The 17,866-nt window shown below is 42.2% G+C and overlaps 1 protein-coding gene and 1 pseudogene across 2 annotated transcripts in view; one reads left to right on the top strand and one right to left on the bottom strand.

The window, feature by feature from the left end:
* The window catches only part of TEX2 (testis expressed 2), a 108,540-nt gene that overhangs the window by 32,067 nt on the left and 58,607 nt on the right, over positions 1–17,866 (top strand). For both annotated transcript variants that reach the window (XM_067022202.1, XM_059046891.2), the window contains exon 2: positions 15,100–16,762. In XM_067022202.1, coding sequence (XP_066878303.1) covers positions 15,125–16,762 — 1,638 coding nt within the window. In that variant the 5' untranslated portion in view covers positions 15,100–15,124. The remainder of the gene's footprint in view (positions 1–15,099; positions 16,763–17,866) is intronic.
* On the bottom strand, positions 5,516–5,640 carry LOC131747189 (U5 spliceosomal RNA; annotated as a pseudogene).

Here is a 17,866-nt window from a genome sequence, read left to right as displayed (position 1 = left end):
TAAGTTCTCAGAGACTTTTTTCAATTTATGAAGAATTAATCCAAAATACTTTTTACACATGGAGAAGCTGAATGGTTAATAGATATGAGTGGATTCAGATATGTAAACTAGGTTTTCTAGTTCACTAGTATGATTCGGAGGGGGAAAAGTTCAAATACTTTACTATTTATTATAGCTAGAAAATATGATTGTCCATATCAAGTCAGTTTTGCCAAAGTTAAAAGTTTGATTCTTGTATAGGGAACAGAGAACATTATGTGTGTTACATATGTTATTGTCAGTGTTTTCTAAAATGATTTCAGAGAGTAATGCTTTTAGGCTGATAGAATGAGGAAGGCTTCCTCAGGAAGTAAAAACCCAGCAACTATAAAGAAAAAGATTAAAAGATTCAACACCTAAAAATATAAAACTTTGTATGTTTAAAAAAAAAAACCCGTAATGGTAAAAAGTCAGAGATGGGGAAAAATATTTTCAGCACATACAGTAGACGAAGTGTTCATTATCCATGATATATAAAGTGAATAAGAAAAACCTTTGGGCAAGAAACATGAATGGCCAGTTAATAGAAGAGAAACAGATGGGGGAAAAAACATGAAATGATATCAAAGCATTGAGATGCCTTTTCTACACCCATCAGATGGACAATAATTAAAAATAATGTTCATTCTTGACAAGGGTTCAAGGTGGTCACTTTATAAAAGACTTGCTCTGTACACAAGATCTATATAGAAAGCTTTTCAAGGCAGCATTTTTTTCTAGTGTGAAAACTGGAAAAAACTCAAATTTCTATCAATAAAAGAATGATTAAGTGGATGATGGTATATCAGTACTAGCTAGAAAAAGTGTGTATGCCTGTAGATTTGTATGTATTGGAATAGGAAGGGGTCCAGGAAATAATAAGTGAAAAACAAACAGCAAAGCAATATGCATAGTATGATTACATTTGAAGACTAAAAACAAAAAACAGCTTTGTGTGTTTGTGTGTATTTATAAATGCATGCAAAAGGACAGAGGATACATCCTAAACAGTTGATTTGGGGCAGAGCAGGAGAAATTTTCACTTTTTCTCTCCATGCATCTGTTTTTGTTTGTTTGTTTGTTTTGCGGTACGCGGGCCTCTCACTGTTGCGGCCTTTCCCGCCCGTTGCGGAGCACAGGCTCCGGCCGCGCAGGCTCAGCAGCCATGCCTCACGGGCCCAGCCGCTCTGCGGCATGTGGGATCTTCCCAGACCGGGGCACGAACCCGTGTCCCCCGCATCGGCAGGCAGACTCTCAACCGCTGCGTCACCAGGGAAGTCCCATACATCTGTTTTTGAAGTTTTTTACAATGAGCTTGAAATTGTGTTTTTTTTTAATTGAAGTGAAAATTTATATATGCTTATTCAACCCTGTAGTTCCACTTCTAAAAATAATTACTAAGGAAATAATAAGAGAGGCAGTCAAAGTTTATGTATAGCATCATAATGTATTTACAGCATTGTTTGTAATAGCAAAAAATTCCTAGTATCCTGTGTTGAAATGGTTACATTATAGAATATTCATTTTATAAAGCTACTTAAAGTCATGTGTGAAAGAATCTTTACTGACTTGAGGAAGTACTTACAAGTACAGTTAACATTTAGTAAATGCTTGCTCCATACCAGGGACCATGCTCAGTGCTTTACCTAAATTGTTTTATTTAATCTTCTGAACCGTCTTTTGCCATTTGCATTTTACAGATGGAGAAAGGGAGGCTTGGTTAGGGTAAATAATTTGCCTGAGGGTCAGACTCCCACCAAGCTGGTAGAACTGAAGCCAAAGGCCTTGCTGATACCCAGATGCTGGATTACTTCACTGTGTTATCTTGAGTATAAAAACAGATTACAACATACATACGGTGTGACTCATTTTATAAAAATGAATCTTTCTGTGTCTTAGTTTTCTCATGGGTAAGGTGTGGGTACAATTTGATATTCTGAAGATAATTATTTTATTTTTAAAATTTACATACACTTAACATGTAATTATTTCCCCCAGATTACAGAAGTATTTTGGAAATACCAAATTAGTAGAATTTGGAAATACCTAAAAAGTAGAAAATAAAAATGACTGATAATAAGGCTGTTATGTGGAGAAAACTAGCATTAATGCCCCCAGTCCTTTTTGCCTGGTGTGTATAGGTATGAACATTATGGAGGTACTTAATAGTTACTGCAGAATTGGTTTCAGAAAAGTTTTTGCTAATTATGTGCCAACATAATAGAGGGTTTGTCTGCAATAGAAGGTTTGTCTCCACATGCCCTTGACAGCATCACGTTATATTTTATGATGGAATTTGATGACCAATATTGTCTCATTGATTTGTTTCATAATTCTTTGTTGTATTTAGTCAGTTGAGCTCTTTCGTTTGTTATTGGCCATTTGAACTTTTGGGTGAATTACCTGTTCATGTACTTTGGAAGTATCTATGGAAGATGTCTTCCTAAAGTTGACCATTGAAGACATTAAGCAGGACTATTAGAAAGTCCTTATAAGTGGAAGTTTCACTCTGCCTATTGGAATACGTTTTTCTTACAGGGATGAATTGGTGGTCTGTGGTTAAAACTTGACTTCCTAACCATTTGGAATTTGACTTTAAAGTTTGACTTTAAGGGACTTTCCTGTCAGTCCAGTGGTTAAGACTCTGCACTTCCACTGCAGGGGGCTCAGGTTCGATGCCTAGTCGGGGAGCTAACATCCTGAATGCCTCACAGCATGGCCAAAAAAACATTAAAAAAAAAAAGGAAGTTTGACTTTAAAATGTAAGGAGTGATTGGTGAAATGTACACAGGACCTCTCTTATGCCACTTCCTGAGAGTCTATAATTATTTCAAAATAAAGTTTAAAAAATTCAAGGAGTAGTAAAACTTTGGCTTCCTCCCGTAACTGAGTTTGACAACTCTGACTGGAAGGGCCGGTGGGAGGTGGGAGGGGGCAATATATGACAACAGACCCAAAGCCAGACAGTGGTTAGGTAACTGCTTTGTTGTTGATGTTTTTTTTTTTGTTTGTTTGTTTTTTTTTTTTTTTTTTTTTTTTTTTGTGGTACGCAGGCCTCTCACTGTTGTGGCCTCTCCCGTTGCGGAGCACAGGCTCCGGACGCGCAGGCTCAGCGGCCATGGCTCACGGGCCCAGCCGCTCCGCGGCAGGTGGGATCCTCCCAGATCGGGGCATGAACCCGTGTCCCCTGCATCGGCAGGCGGACTCTCAACCACTGCGCCACCAGGGGAGCCCCTGATGTTGTTTTTAATTTGGAAATAATCTCAAACTTTAAAATGGTTGTGGGAATTCCCTGGCAGTTCAGTGGTTAGGACTCCATGCTTTCACTAGCAAGGGCCTCAGTTCAATGCCTGGTTAGGGAAGTAAAATCCCATAAGCCGAGCAGCATGGCAATCAATCAATCAATCAATGGTTGCAAAAATGAAAACTGAATAAGGAACACCATTTACTCTTTCTCAGATTCACCCCTTGTTAACCTTTGACCCCAAGAGCTTTTGAAATGTGCTATTTTGTGACCCCAGCCACTACCCTCTGCTCATCCTCCTTCCGGATTTTTAGCACGACAGTCTCCCAGGTTCCAGGTACTCACTCATCTGAACAAAACTGTTTACACCCAGGTTTCAAACTTCTCAAGAACCTACAGTGGTTTCCTAAGATTTAAATATAAATCCAGACACTTAGCCTTCAGAGTCTTTGAACAATTGATTCCCTGCCTCTAAATTCCAATATTAATCTTCCTCCCGTGCCCCCCCAGAACAGCCCTTCAGCTGTAGCGAACCTAATCTTTAGCGACTCTTGTTCTGTCTTAATTGACTTGTTTCCATCTCGGTGCCTTTCCTCGCACTGATATTTCATGTCCACCATATTATTTTGTTCACGTTTCTTCCTCGTAAGTCACATACATGACTTTTAAATTAAAAAAAAAAATTTCCCAGACTTCTTTACTCTATTAGCATCATCTGATTTGGGCATATCTATCCTGAGTTTTCATTACTTTAGGGTTGTTTTGTTTTGTTTTGAACTTTCATATAGATGTCATCATACGACATCCATCTGTTGTCTCCTTGAGACCCTCCACCCTGGCCCCCCCCCCGTGAATGGCATCGGTGTTATCTTTTATAAACCTCCATAGGCCTCGTGTGATTGTGCTGAAGGTATGACCTGGTTTTGAATGAGTTACTGTGAACTGTATTTGGATTTCATTACTGGAACCATCGATTATTATAGCAATCTATAAAGCAAAATTCTAATCATGTTGATGCTTTTGAACACCTTTTCCTTTCAGGGATGTGGCCCTCTTCCCAGGTGGGCCTTCCTCATGGCAGATAAAAGTCCATGCAGTGGCTGCAGAGGGTGAAGCTGTTGTGTACTAGTAGTATAAACCTTGTGTTGTTTTGCTGGGCTGGAAGAGAATTTGAGTGGGGGTCTGGGAACCTAATAACTAATGCGAAAGGAGTTCTGAGTTTCTACCAGTCAAGGTCTAAGTGCCTTGGGAGGCTTGCCTGTGCTGGTAGTAGAGTACTTTCTTTTCTTTTTCTTTTCTCTTTTTAAATGAAACTAAGCCTAGCACTAGCTCATTATCTACAATGTCAATATTGATTTTTGTTTGTGAGGTGGAGTATTAACAGATTAGAATGGCTGCTGGCAGTTCTAGTATGCTTCATTGACTTTAAATGAATCAAGGGATGGCTATTAAGATGTACTTGAGATTTTTAGGCTAAATCAGAACTTCCTACTATGGTTGTTTCCAACCAGATTCACCATTTCCTCTACAGCATCAAGGTGGAAAAAAGTGAGCCTTGAGGCCCTTCTCTACTTTTCATAAAACCAAATGCTATTAAAAACTGCACAGGTAAGAGATGTTAAGACATCCTCTGCAATACAATGTGGCTTGACTCTTTTCGCTGCCAAGAGATGTTTTTGAATTAAGACTATTGACCGACACAGCCCATGCTAGCAGATGGTGCCCATACATCGTATGTCCAAGTGCAAGCTTGTTCAGAGACAGCAAATATCTAACGGGCCAAATTTTACAAAGATGAAGAATTTTAACAGTGATTTTGAAGGAGTAAGGATGCTCCTGAGAAATGAGGCATGTTCCTTCCAAACCAAGCTTGCCTCTTAAGATGCAGTATTACTGTGCTTTCTACATCTGGAGACACGTTTAATTTTCAGTCAAAGTTGCTTGCTTCGCTTCTCTTTTTCCTTCCTTCAGCACTTCCTCTAATCTAGTATATGAGTTAGAAATTAAAAATAATAATGTTGATAATAATAATGATAATGGCCACATTACTATTTGTTCTAATGTGGAAGGACCAAGAGGAGGAGTGGCTGATAAATGAGTGGCCTGAAAGGAACTCTTTTCTCTTTTTATGTCTCTGTAGGACCCCAAGATTGAATTGTTTCAAATACAGCTAGAGGTAGGAAGGACAGTTATTATTAGAAAATTAGTCCAAAAAACTCACAAAAAACAAACCTGTCAGATTCAGAGAGGTTATTTTATCCGAGCTAATAAATGCCAACACTGAGTCTTGAAATAGCTCTTAATATTTTTTTCCCTCCCCACATGAATCTTTAGTAAAAGGCAAAATATTCATTTGATTATGAAGAGAAGCACGAGTATGGATAGCTCTTCATTTTTCATTGTACAGTTTGATTTATTGTTGATTGGTTTTTCATGGACTAAGTAATGATGATAACCTTTTTGAGTGACTAGAATTAAAATACATTTCATGGATGTTTGGTATTCTAACCCTGACTCCACTGAGGTTGATAGGTTTGTGGAGTTCATGATAGGGAGGGAAGTTGGCTACTGGCTTCCTGTTGAGGCCTTTTGTTTTTTATGAGTTCAGATTAGATGGGAGCCATTGATTTGTTCCTTATTTTTAGACTGGAGAGAATAGAATCCTGCATCAATGCTGGGGAGAGAAACCCTTATTAGAGGCTTTCTCTCTCTCTTTTTTTCTCTCCACTTTCAAATTATTTGATTTATTCACTTAGGACTAGGCAATATCTGAGCTTCCCTTTCCACTGGAATATTCTGTGATTGAGTTTTGTTTATTTATTTATTTTCTTACTTAAAAAATTTTTTTAAATTGGAGTATAATTGCTTTACAATGTTGTGTTAGTTTCTGCTGTACAATGAAGTGAATCAGCTATATGTATACATATATCCCCTCCTTCTTGGACCCCCCCCCATCCCATCCATCTAGGTCACCACAGAGCACCAAGCTGAGCTCCCTGTGCTATACAGCAGGTTCCCACTAGCTATTTTACACATGGTAATGTATTTATCTCAAACCTAATCTCCCAGTTCATCCGACCTTCCCCTCCTGTGTCCACATGTCCGTTCTGTATGTCTGTGTCTCTGTTCCTGCCCTGCAAATAGATTCTTCTGTACCATTTTACTAGATTACACACATATGCGTTAATATACAATATTTGTTTTTCTCTTCCTGACTTACTTCACTCTGTATGACAGACTCTAGGTCCATCCACCTCACTACAAATAACTCAGTTTCGTTTCTTTTTATGGCTGAGTAATATTCCATTGTATATATGTGCCACATTTTCTTTATCCATTCATCTGTCAGTGGATGCTTAGTCCATGTCCTGGCTGTTGTAAATAGTGCTGCAATGAACGTTGTGGTACATGACTCTTTTTGAATTATGGTTTTCTCAGGATATATGCCCAGTAGTGGGATTGCTGTGTTGTATGGTAGCTCTATTTTTAGTTCTTTAAGGAACCTCCATACTGTTCTCCATAGTGGCTGTATCAGTTTACATTCCCACCAACAGTGCAAGAGGGTTCCCTTTTCTCCACACCTTCTCCAACATTTATTATTATTGATGATGGCCATTCTGACTGGTGTGAGGTGATACCTCACTGTAGTTTTGATTTGCATTTCTCTAATAGTTAGTGATGTTGAGCATCTTTTCATGTGCCTCTTGGCCATCTGTATGTCTTTGTTGGTGAAATATCTGTTTAGGTCTTCTGCTTATTTTTTAATTGTGTTGTTTGTTTTTTTGATGTTGAGCTCCATGAGCTGTTCGTATATTTTGGAGATTAATCCTTTGTCTGTTGCTTCGTTTACAAATGTTTTCTCCCATTCTGAGGGTTGTCTTTTCATCTTTATGGTTTCCTGTGCTTTGCAAAAGCTTTTAAGTTTAATTAGGTCCCAGTTGTTTATTTTTGTTTTTATTTTCATTACTCTTAAGAGGTGGGTCAAAAAAGATCTTGCTGTGGTTTATGTCAAAGAGTGTTTTTCCTATGTTTTCCTCTAAGAGTTTTATAGTGTCCAGTCTTACAGTTAGGTCTTTAATCCATTTGGAGTTTATTTTTGTGTATGGTGTTAAGTAGTGTTCTAATTTCATTCTTTTACATGTAGCTGTCCAGTTTTCCCAGCAGGCAACTTATTGAAGAGGCTGTCTTTCTCCGTTGTATATCCTTGCTTCCTTTGTCATAAATTAGGTGACCATATGTATGTGGGTTTATCTCTGGGCTTTCTGTCCTGTACCATTGATCTATATTTCTGTTTTTGTGCCAGTACCATACTGTCTTGATTACTGTAGCTTTGTAGTATAGTTTGAAGTTGGGGAGCCTGATTCCTCCAGCTCCCTTTTTCTTTCTCAAGATTTCTTTGGCTATTCAGGGTCTTTTGTGTTTCCATACAAATGGTAAAATTTTTTGTTCTAATTCTGTGAAGAACGCCATTGGTAGTTTGATAGGGATTGCATTGAATCTGTAGATTGCTTTGGGTAGTATGGTCATTTTCACAATATTGATTCTTCCAATCCAAGAACATGGTATATTTCTCCATCTGTTTATGTCATCTTTGATTTCTTTCATTGGTGTTTTATAGTTTTCTGAGTACAAGCCTTTTGCCTCCTTAGGTAGGTTTATTCCAAGATATTTTATTCTTTTTGTTGTGATGGTAAATCTGATTGTTTCCTTAATTTCTCTTTCTGATTTTTCATTGTTAGTGTATAGGAATGCCAGAGATTTCTGTGCATTAATTTTGTATCCTGCAACCTTACCAAATTCATTGATTAGTTCTGGTAGTTTTCTGGTGGCATCTTTAGGATTCTCTGCAAACAGTGACAGTTTTACTTCCTCTTTTCCAATTTGTATTCCTTTTATTTCTTTTTCTTCTCTGATTGCCATGGCTAGGACTTCCAAAACTGTGTTGAATAATAGTGGTAAGAGTGGACATCCGTGTCTTGTTCCTGATCTTAGTGGAAGTGCTTTCAGTTTTTCACCATTGAGAATGATGTTTGCTGTGGGTTTGTCATACCTGGCCTTTATTATGTTGAGGTAGGTTCACTCTGTACCCATTTACTTGAGAGTTTTTATCATAAATGGGTGCTGAGTTTTGTCGAAAGCTTTTTCTGCATCTACTGAGATGATCGTATGATTTTCATTCCTTAATTTGTTAATATGGTGTATCACGTTGATTGATTTGTATACATTGAAGAATCCTTGCATTCCTGGGATAAATCCCACTTGATCATCATGTATGATTTTTTTAATGTGTTGTTGGATTCTGTTTGCTAGTATTTTGAGGATTTTTGCATCTATGTTCATCAGTGATGTTGGTCTGTAATTTTCTTTTTTTGTGATATCTTTGTCTGGTTTTGGTATTAGTGATAGTGGCCTCGTAGAACGAATTTGGGAGTGTTCTTCCCTCTGCAATTTTTTGGGAAGAGTTTGAGAAGGATAGGTGTTAGCTCTTCTCTAAATTTTTGATAGAATTCACCTGTGAAGCCATCTGGTCTTGGACTTTTGTTTGCTGGAAAATTTTTAATTACAGTTTCAATTTTATTACTTGTGATGGGTCTGTTTATATTTTCTAATTCTTCCTGGTTGAGTCTTGGAAAATTGTACCTTTCCAAGAATTTGTCCATTTCTTCGTGGTTGTCCATTTTATTGGCATGTTGTTATTTGTAGTAGTCTCTTATAATCCTTTGTATTTCTGCAGTGTCAGTTGTGATTTCTCCTTTTTCATTTCTAATTTTATTGATTTGCATCCTCTCCCTTTTTTTCTTGATGAGTCTGGCTAAAGGTTTATCAATTTTGTTTATCTTCTCAAAGAACCAACTTTTAATTTTATCCATCTTTGCTACTGTTTTCTTCATTTCTATTTCATTTATTTCTGCTCTGATCTTTATGATTTTTTTTCACTTCTACTGACTTTGGGTTTTCTTTGTTCTTCTTTCTCTGGTTGCTTTAGGTGTAAGGTTAAATTGTTTATTTGAGATTTTTCTTGTTTCTAGAGGTGAGATTGAATTGCTATAAACTTCCCCCTTAGAGCTGCTTTTGCTGCGTCCCATAGGTTTTGGGTTGTTGTGTTTTCATTGTCATTTGTTTCTAGCTATTTTTTGAATTCCTCTTCCTTATTAGAGGCTTTCTCAATCTTAATGAGAGCTATGAACATGTTTACAAGGCATAGTAACTTTAATGGAGAGTTATAGTGAAGACTTCCATCAAGACCCATCTCCAGGGCTTCCCTGGTGGCGCAGTGGTTGAGAGTCCGCCTGCCGATGCAGGGGACACGGGTTCGTGCTGCAGTCCAGGAAGATCCCACATGCCGCGGAGCAGCTAGGCCCGTGAGCCATGGCCGCTGAGCCTGTGTGTCTGGAGCCTGTGCTCCGCGACGGGAGAGGCGTCTCCCGTCGCGGAGCACAGGCTCCGGACGCGCAGGCTCAGCAGCCATGGCTCACGGGCCCAGCCGCTCCGTGGCATGTGGGATCTTCCAGGACCAGGGCACGAATCCGTGTGCCCTGCATCGGCAGGCAGACTCTCAACCACTGCGCCACCAGGGAAGCCCCAGTGTGAGCTTTTTGAATAGAATTGTTTTAGTCAGCATGATAAGTAGTTCAAAATATTACATTATTTCATTCTAAAGTTTTGAATGGTGAAATTTAAAAAAAAATTTTATTTTCAATTAAGGTAAAGTATACATAACATAAAATTTACCATTCTGTTTTTAAGTGTGCAACTCAGTAGTGTTAAGTATATTCACATTGTTCTGCAACCGATCTACAGACCTTTCTCATCATACAAAACTCTATCTCCATTAAAAAACAAGTCCCTATTTCCTACTACCCCCAGCCCCTGGTAACTGCCATCCTACTTTCTGTTTATTTGAATTTGACTACTTTAGCTAGCTCACATAAGTGGAATCATACAGTATTCATTTTTTTGTGTGACTGGCTTATTTCACTTAGCTAATGTCCTCGAAGCTCTCAGATCTAAGTGAGGGCTTTTTTGCTTCTGGTTCATCTACTACCAGGTAGATAGATGTAGCCCTTTGGCATTCCAGCTCATTGTGGAACAGTCTCCAGTTACAGCTCCACCTCAGCCAGCCCTGAACTTTGATTTCTGCTTAGGAGATCAATAAAATGAAGGTTCCAATTTGCCAGAATCATCCAATGTTTTGAGGGTAAGAGTGGATTCTGTAGGGCTCATCCCTCTGGGGTTCTTCCTTTTGGCCTGGTGGTTCTTTACTCAGTTGTTGAAGCTTCAGTGCTTTTCAGATTTTTAAAAAATATGGATTTCATTGTTAGTTGTTTTCAGCAGACTGGTGGACTGATGATGGAGTCTGTTTTCCCAGCAGACCTCTAGCTTCAGTTTGTCAACGTTGCCTCTGCCACTCCCATCCATTCTGGGGCTGGATGGGGTTAATCTTTAGCACCACTTTGCTCATGACCAAATCAGACTTTTGTTTAAACATATCTCTGGCATAAAATCATCCTATATGACAATGTGAGCTATAGGCCCTCCCCTCACAAGACTCAAAATCAGTGTTAAAACCCACGGTCTTGTGCTGGTGGCTTTGGAAGAAGGAGACCTGTTGGGTGAGAAATGACCTTTTTTGACATTTCAATTCCTGAGGGCTTGAGATAAGGTTGTCCCCCTCCCTTTTTTTTTGTTGAGCCTGGTTATAATTGAATTGAGATAGTAGAGGGCAGGAGGCTACTTTTTATGATGCTAGCTTGACAGATGGATACCGAATTCTTATTTCCCAATCCTGCTAATCACATGCTAGCTGTTGAGAACTGAGCTCTTAGTTCCTGGTAGAGCTGTTCATGCCAGAGCACGGAGGGCAGGTACCAAGGCCAGGACAAGCAGTCATAATGAGTGTCCATGACATGCTTGAGGAGGCAGATTGCTGTGGTGGCAAAGGCATCAGGACATGAGTGTCAAAAGCCCGTGTCTAACCGTCTCCCCGTCCCCTCCTCATTCAGTGCTGTGTCCTTGGACCCACCACGTAAAGGTCCTGGACAACAGTCAGGTGCTTTTCCTCTTGACCTTGGCTGTCCTGCAGTGCTGTGACTGTGGGAGGGTCGGCTTTACTGGCCCCAGTCACCAGCCATTGAAGGATGGAGAGGAGGAGGCTTGGAGGACTCCCCAGGAGGAGGAAGGAGTGGCCACTTGATGGTTTGTCTAGAACCCAAACCAGGGACTCGAGTTCCAGGACACACAGTTATCCAGCAGTTTGGGTCCTAGAAGCAGTCTTTGTTTATCTGGTCTAACCCCCTCATTTGCAGATAAGCAAACAGGGCCCTAAGATTTTCTTACATTTAAAAAGGAGTAGTGCTGCTCTAACCTCACGTGGCATGTTTTAGTACAAAACCAATGAAGTGGGCTAGACTTCGCTCAGCATGGATTTGAGGGAGGTTACTCTAAACCTCTGAAGCCACTGCCTGAGCCTTGGAGAAAGACATTAGCCATGGTGAGCCAGACTGCCTACTCTGGCTGGCTGCCTGGCACCTAGCTCTCTATGGGGCCCAGCTCAGGCCCAGTTGGCTGACACAGACCTCTGCGGTCAGACCACTCAAGATGTCTGTTCTCTTGCTCTCTGTACATCCCCAGCCAGACCTGCACATGCTTCACCCACACTCTCCTCACATGACTGACCTTCCTGCATGCTTGCCCCAGGCCCCAGTTAGTGATTGTTCTTATGAAAAGGGCGGTGAGGGGCACGCCCCTCTGCTAGTTTCCCTGGTAACCAATGAGCAAACCTGACGTAAGTTCCCCCTGTAACTGGCCTCTCCCGTACCCCCTGCGAGTGAAGACTGCTGCCATGTCCTGCCCACCGTCCACCACCCAGGTGGGGTGTCGCTTCAGAACCTTGCTTCAGATATATAAGCTTCCCCATCCATTAAACCGTTGATGTCTCCGTAGCTGCCTCCAGGGTCTTTCTTCTGTCTTGAAGCAGGGCGAGCACAGGGCTGTAGGCCTGCAGGGTGCAGCCCAACAAGACCTTAAGACAGTCTAGTCAGAGATCAGCAGAGGTCCCTTTAACCGGTAAGTCAGGGGGCCCGACTATGTGTTGGAGGTTTGGGCAGATAGGCCCATGATGGCCCTTCCTGGGCAGGTGCCAGTGCACTCTTCTCCAGGACCCAGGCTGCTGAGACCACAGGCTCCTGGACACACTGCTGTTTGGCCCTGTGGCCCTGGACTGGACCTGACTTTGCCTGTGGATTCCCAGGCCATCCCACCCTCTACTATAAAAGAGCCTCTCCACTCTCGCCTTGCTCCTCAGAGGACCGACTCACACTGTTCAGCCCCCCGGTCATGCTCTCTGTATGGGCACCTGCGCCCACAGTCACTTTTACTACCAGTGAAGCAGCCTCAGAGCAGCAGAGCCTTTCAGATCATCCTTTATGTTATTAAAGCAATTTAAATAAAGCTGATTTTTCAGCCTATTGAGAGTTATCAAGTACCAAACTTTTAAAATTACCTCTGTAATTTTCTTTTTAAATTACCCCTATAAAAGTAGGTGACAGTTAAATGAAAAATGTATGTTGCGCTTGGTATTTTTCTTCTCACTAAGCCAACAAACTTGTTGGCTTTGAGGTAACAGGGAAGGATTGTCCTGGACCCGAGGCTGTGTCTTTCTAGCTTGCCGCCAGCTCCTGGATTTAAATTGCTTTGTCTGATTGATAGAGATCATTTCCTTTTCTTGGATCCAATGGGGATAGGAGAGCCTGAGGGTCATGAATGAGCTTGGGCAAAAACTCTGTTGGAAAATTTTTATGAAAGTAATTTCTCTTAAGTGTTGATACTGAAAATGTGTTGTTTCAGATGTGTCCTTGTTGGGACTGGGCCCTTTAACTGTAATTCTTGTCATCGCTGGGTTATTTTCTGTTTCTAGGAAATAGTTTTTCTTGCCCACCCGCCCCAGGTCCCATCCCCCCCATCCCCTCAACACACACACAGGTTTACCTTTTCTCTTGTTGGTGGTATCAGTTGCTAGCATTTTGAACATGAATATTTGGTGGAAGACTTAACTATAGGAGTTTTTCAAATTAAAGAAACGAGCAAGGGACTTCCCTGGTGGTCCAGTGGCTAAGACTGCACTCCCAATGCAGGGGGCCCGGGTTCGAGCCCTGGTCAGGGAACTAGGTCCCCCATGCTGCAACTAAAGATCCTGCATGTTGCTACGAAGATCCTGCACGCTGCAACTAAGACCCGGCACAGCCAAATAAATAAATAAATATTTTTAAAAAGAAAAGAAAAAAAAAGAAACAAGCAAGCAACATAATGTTGATTGTCTATGGCAGATTACTTGTGTGAGTATATCAGATTGGGTTGTGTACTATCACCTGTAAACATAAACGTAGGGTTTTAGATTTGGAAAGGACTCTTGGTGCCTCGTTTAACAGATGAAGATTCTGAGACCCATAGAGGTCTTGGCTTGTTCAAGGTCCCACAGAATCAGCTGGAAAAGGAGCAAGTATCAGAAGCCATATTTCCTGGTCCCAAGGCTGGTCTTTCCTCTCTCGCATGATGCCTCTCTCGTACTGGTGGTCTCCCCCGGGTCCCCAACACCCACCCTCCATCCTGGACATGGAGAATAGACCCATGTGTCAGGACACACCATGCCCGTGCTCATCTTCATGCCTTTGTCCCTTCTTTCTAATCACACCCATTTAGCCACAACCTACCCCTCAGTTTAAAACAGCGAGCAGGTGTCCTACCATCCACACTGCTCTCACCCTCCTCAGAACTCCTGAAGGTCACTCCTCAAGTGCGTTTTAGCTCCTTTGACAGGGTTTTTTTCCAGATAGTGTTCATTTCCCTCTTGTAGGACCTGTCATGATGCCTTGTTCCCAATAAGTGGGCCGTAAGTGAATAGGGGGAGATGTAATGCACTGGGTGTCACAGGGTGCGCTTGGCTTCTTTTGTTTTTCTGCCCGGCTTTTCAGGTGTCTGTTTTCTCTCCAGCAACTAAGCTCCTGAAGGGCGGAAAGCATAGCCTCCATGTCTCTCACCCTAGCTCTTAGCAGAGTTCTCAGTTGGTGGTGGGTTGCAGCATTGAGACTTCATTTTCCTGCCCTTTGATTCTTGGATTCAGTTTAAAATACAAGTTTGCTTTATCTTGAAGCCTCAGAAAATGGCCATGTCTTCATGGCTGCCTAAATACTCTGGCCTTAGGGTACCTACCATTTGGGGGATAAAGAAGCCAACAGATCACAGCAGTTAGTTTACAGATGTCCCTTACCCCCTTGGATACTTTGCTCCTTATATGCAGTGGCAAGATATATGAGCGTTGGTGGGAGACGCAAAAGAATTGTTAGGATTGCTGTGAAAATTGCAATGAAAGCAGTAACCCTCCAGGATTAGCTTTTTATAGCTGGAAAACCACTGGTGAAATTTTTATTCCAAGATCCTCAAAATCGCCAGGATGCTGCATTTTATCCTGTTGGACTTCTGAAGTAATACTGGTAGCAACTGTTGTGCAGGTCTTTCAAGCCTTGCAATATAGAATTACTGATAGAAATGAGCCAGTTAAGAGGGAGGAAACAATGAGTTAGATGTTGTGAAGGAAAACAGATTGTATGCGGTTTATAACACTGGTTTGTAGTTTGCTCATAAAAGAGAATGCCTAACTGTAATTTATCTGATGAAAATTAAACCATTAAACCTGCTCAAATAAAAACAGTGGCCATCTTCCAAGTAAAAGCATAATCACCATTTAGAAGTGAGCTTCATCTGCATTCCTGTCCACACACGACAGCGCGTCCTATGGAGAAACCGCTTTCTGACTTCTGGTTTTCTCGCTGTTTTCACAGAGCCTGAGCCCTTGTGAAGCCGGCGATGACAAGTCTGAATGGTCGCCATGCCGAAAAAACCATTGACATGCCAAAACCGTCAGCCCCCAGAGTGCACGTGCAGAGGTCCGTGTCCCGAGACACTATCGCCATCCACTTCTCGGCATCCGGGGAGGAGGAGGAGGAAGAGGAGGAGGAGTTCAGGGAGTACCTGGAGGAGGGGCTGGACGACCAAAGCATTGTAACGGGGCTCGAAGCCAAGGAAGACCTCTATCTTGAACCCCGGGGTGGCCATGACCCCGCTGGCCCTGGCGCCCATCTCATCCTGGCAGACAGACTGTCTGTGTCCCCTGCCATCTTGCCCGTCTCCGAGAACACTGCAAAGCTGCTGGAGCCCCCTCCTGCAGCAGCACAAGTATTAAGTACGGTGCCATTGGCTCTGTCCCCGGGCTCGTCTTCGTCGGGGCCCTTAGCTAGCTCTCCCAGCGTGTCGTCCCTTTATGAGCAGAAAACCAGTTCTTCCTCCCCGCTGTCCTCGCCTTCCAGGTCTCCCATCCTCCCATCCAGTGCCTCATCCTCCACCCTTTCCAGCGCAAAGCCCTTCATGAGCCTCGTGAAGTCCCTGTCAACAGAGGTGGAGCCAAAAGAATCCCCCCACCCCCCACGGCACCGGCACTTGATGAAGACGTTAGTCAAGTCTCTGTCCACCGACACCTCCAGGCAGGAGTCAGATAACGTGTTGTACAAGCCACCCGACTCCAAGCTGAATTTACACCTGTTCAAGCAGTTCACGCAGCCACGAAACACAGGTGGAGATTCCAAAACTGCACCCTCTTCCCCTCTGACGTCGCCTTCCGATACACGCTCCTTTTTTAAAGTGCCCGAAATGGAGGCGAAAATTGAAGACACTAAGCGACGCCTTTCTGAAGTCATATATGACCCTTTTCAGCTTTTTAGTAAAATTATTGGGGAAGAAAGTGGCAGCCATAGGCCCAAAGCCTTATCTTCAAGTGCTTCAGAGCTCTCCAATCTGTCCAGCCTGAACGGTCACTTGGAAAGCAATAACAACTACAGCATCAAGGAGGAGGAGTGTGACTCCGAGGGGGAGGGCTTGGGGAGTGACCCTGACGTCCCCAGGAGTGACCTTCCACAGTCCTCCGAGGACCCTGCGAGAGAGGCAGAGCCGAAGAGTTCTCAGGGGAGCAGTCTGAAGGAGGTAGGCCTGAAGACCGGCTCTCTGGTTCTTGAGAGATGCTCTCTGTCTGCCTTGGTGAGCAAAGAGGATGAAGAGTTTTGTGAACTGTACACTGAGGACTTTGATTTGGAAATGGAGGGAGAGAGTAAAGTTGAGAGGCTCTCAGAAGTCCCTCTCAAGCCAGAGGTGCTGGCAGACGATGGCACGGTTCTGGACAGTGACCACGAGGTGGACTTGGCCATGCAGCACCCCGAATTGCCCGTGAAGATGCTGGGCTTCTTTGTCATGTGTGTCTATGCGTACCTCATCCTCCCCCTCCCCCATTACGTGAGTGGACTCTTTCTGGGCATTGGCCTTGGATTCATGACTGCAGTTTGCATGATTTGGTTTTTTACACCACCAAGTGCTCATAAGTATCACAGATTACATAAAAATCTACAACACTGGAACCCAAGGTCTCTGGATATCAAAGAACCTGAGATACTGAAGGTAAGCCTCTCCGCAGTAGCTGGCTGGCATCCAGCCTCATTTTAGATCTGACTTTATTCTTTTAGTTCATTGTCACAGGTTTTTGCCCAAGCAGTGTTTTTAAGACTTTGGGATCTGTTCATTCTCCAAGCACGCAAGAGACTTGTTTGGTAAACCTTATTCTAGTTCAAGTTTTGCCAGTTCACCATGTGGTTTTTCAAGGCTCTCCATGGCTCTGGAGAGTAGCATTTCCATCCAGTTTCCATTCCGGTCTCTCTCTAAATTTGCCAGGGATTTGCTGCTTGCTCAGGATTTGTTATACCTGAGTCTGTTAGGATTAAATATTCTTGAGACCTGGGAGCAGGGTTAAATACTCCTGGAATGCAAGAGAAGAGATGGAGGAAGAGAAAGCAGACTAACATCAGGGGTGGGCCACTGCTGGCACTACTCTTTGCTCTGTGCACAGTGGGGTCTGGGCTCGAGAAGGAGGCATCACCTTCCCATGCACATCAGATCTCAGGATTTGGGCCTCCTGAGGGGCGCCCGAAGCAAACCACTAGGGTGCAGAAAGAAACTACTAGAGCTTCCATTTGTGTTTATTTCTGCATATTTAAAAAGTTTCTCGTTGTTGTGTATTTCACAGTATATTCCATATAGAAGTACAGCTGTAGCTTGTATAGGTCATAAGTCATAGGCACATACACACTTCTTTGTATATATATTTTTTAATTTTGGTAAAATAGACCTAACAGAATTTAGCATCTTAACCATTTTTAAGTGTACAGTTCAGCGGTATTATATTTAATATTCATTCACATTGTTGTACAACCATCACTACCATCCAGCTTATAAAACTGAAACTCTAAACCCATTAAACAATAACTCCCTATTTTCCACTCTGCCTAGCTCCTGGTAACCACCGTTTTATTTTCTGTTTTTTTTATTTTGAATACTCTAAGTATGTCATATTAGTGGAATCACACAGTATTTGTCTTTTTGTGACTGGCTTGTTTCACTTGGAATAATGTCCACAAGGTTCTCACCTGTTGTAGCATATTGTGCAATTTTGTTCCTTTTTAAAGGCTGAATAATATTCCATTGTATGTCTATACTTACTACATTTTG

The sequence above is a fragment of the Kogia breviceps genome, chromosome 19 (genome assembly GCF_026419965.1).
Source record: "Kogia breviceps isolate mKogBre1 chromosome 19, mKogBre1 haplotype 1, whole genome shotgun sequence".
NCBI lineage: Eukaryota > Metazoa > Chordata > Mammalia > Artiodactyla > Physeteridae > Kogia > Kogia breviceps.
This window is presented reverse-complemented; position numbering and strand designations above follow the sequence as displayed.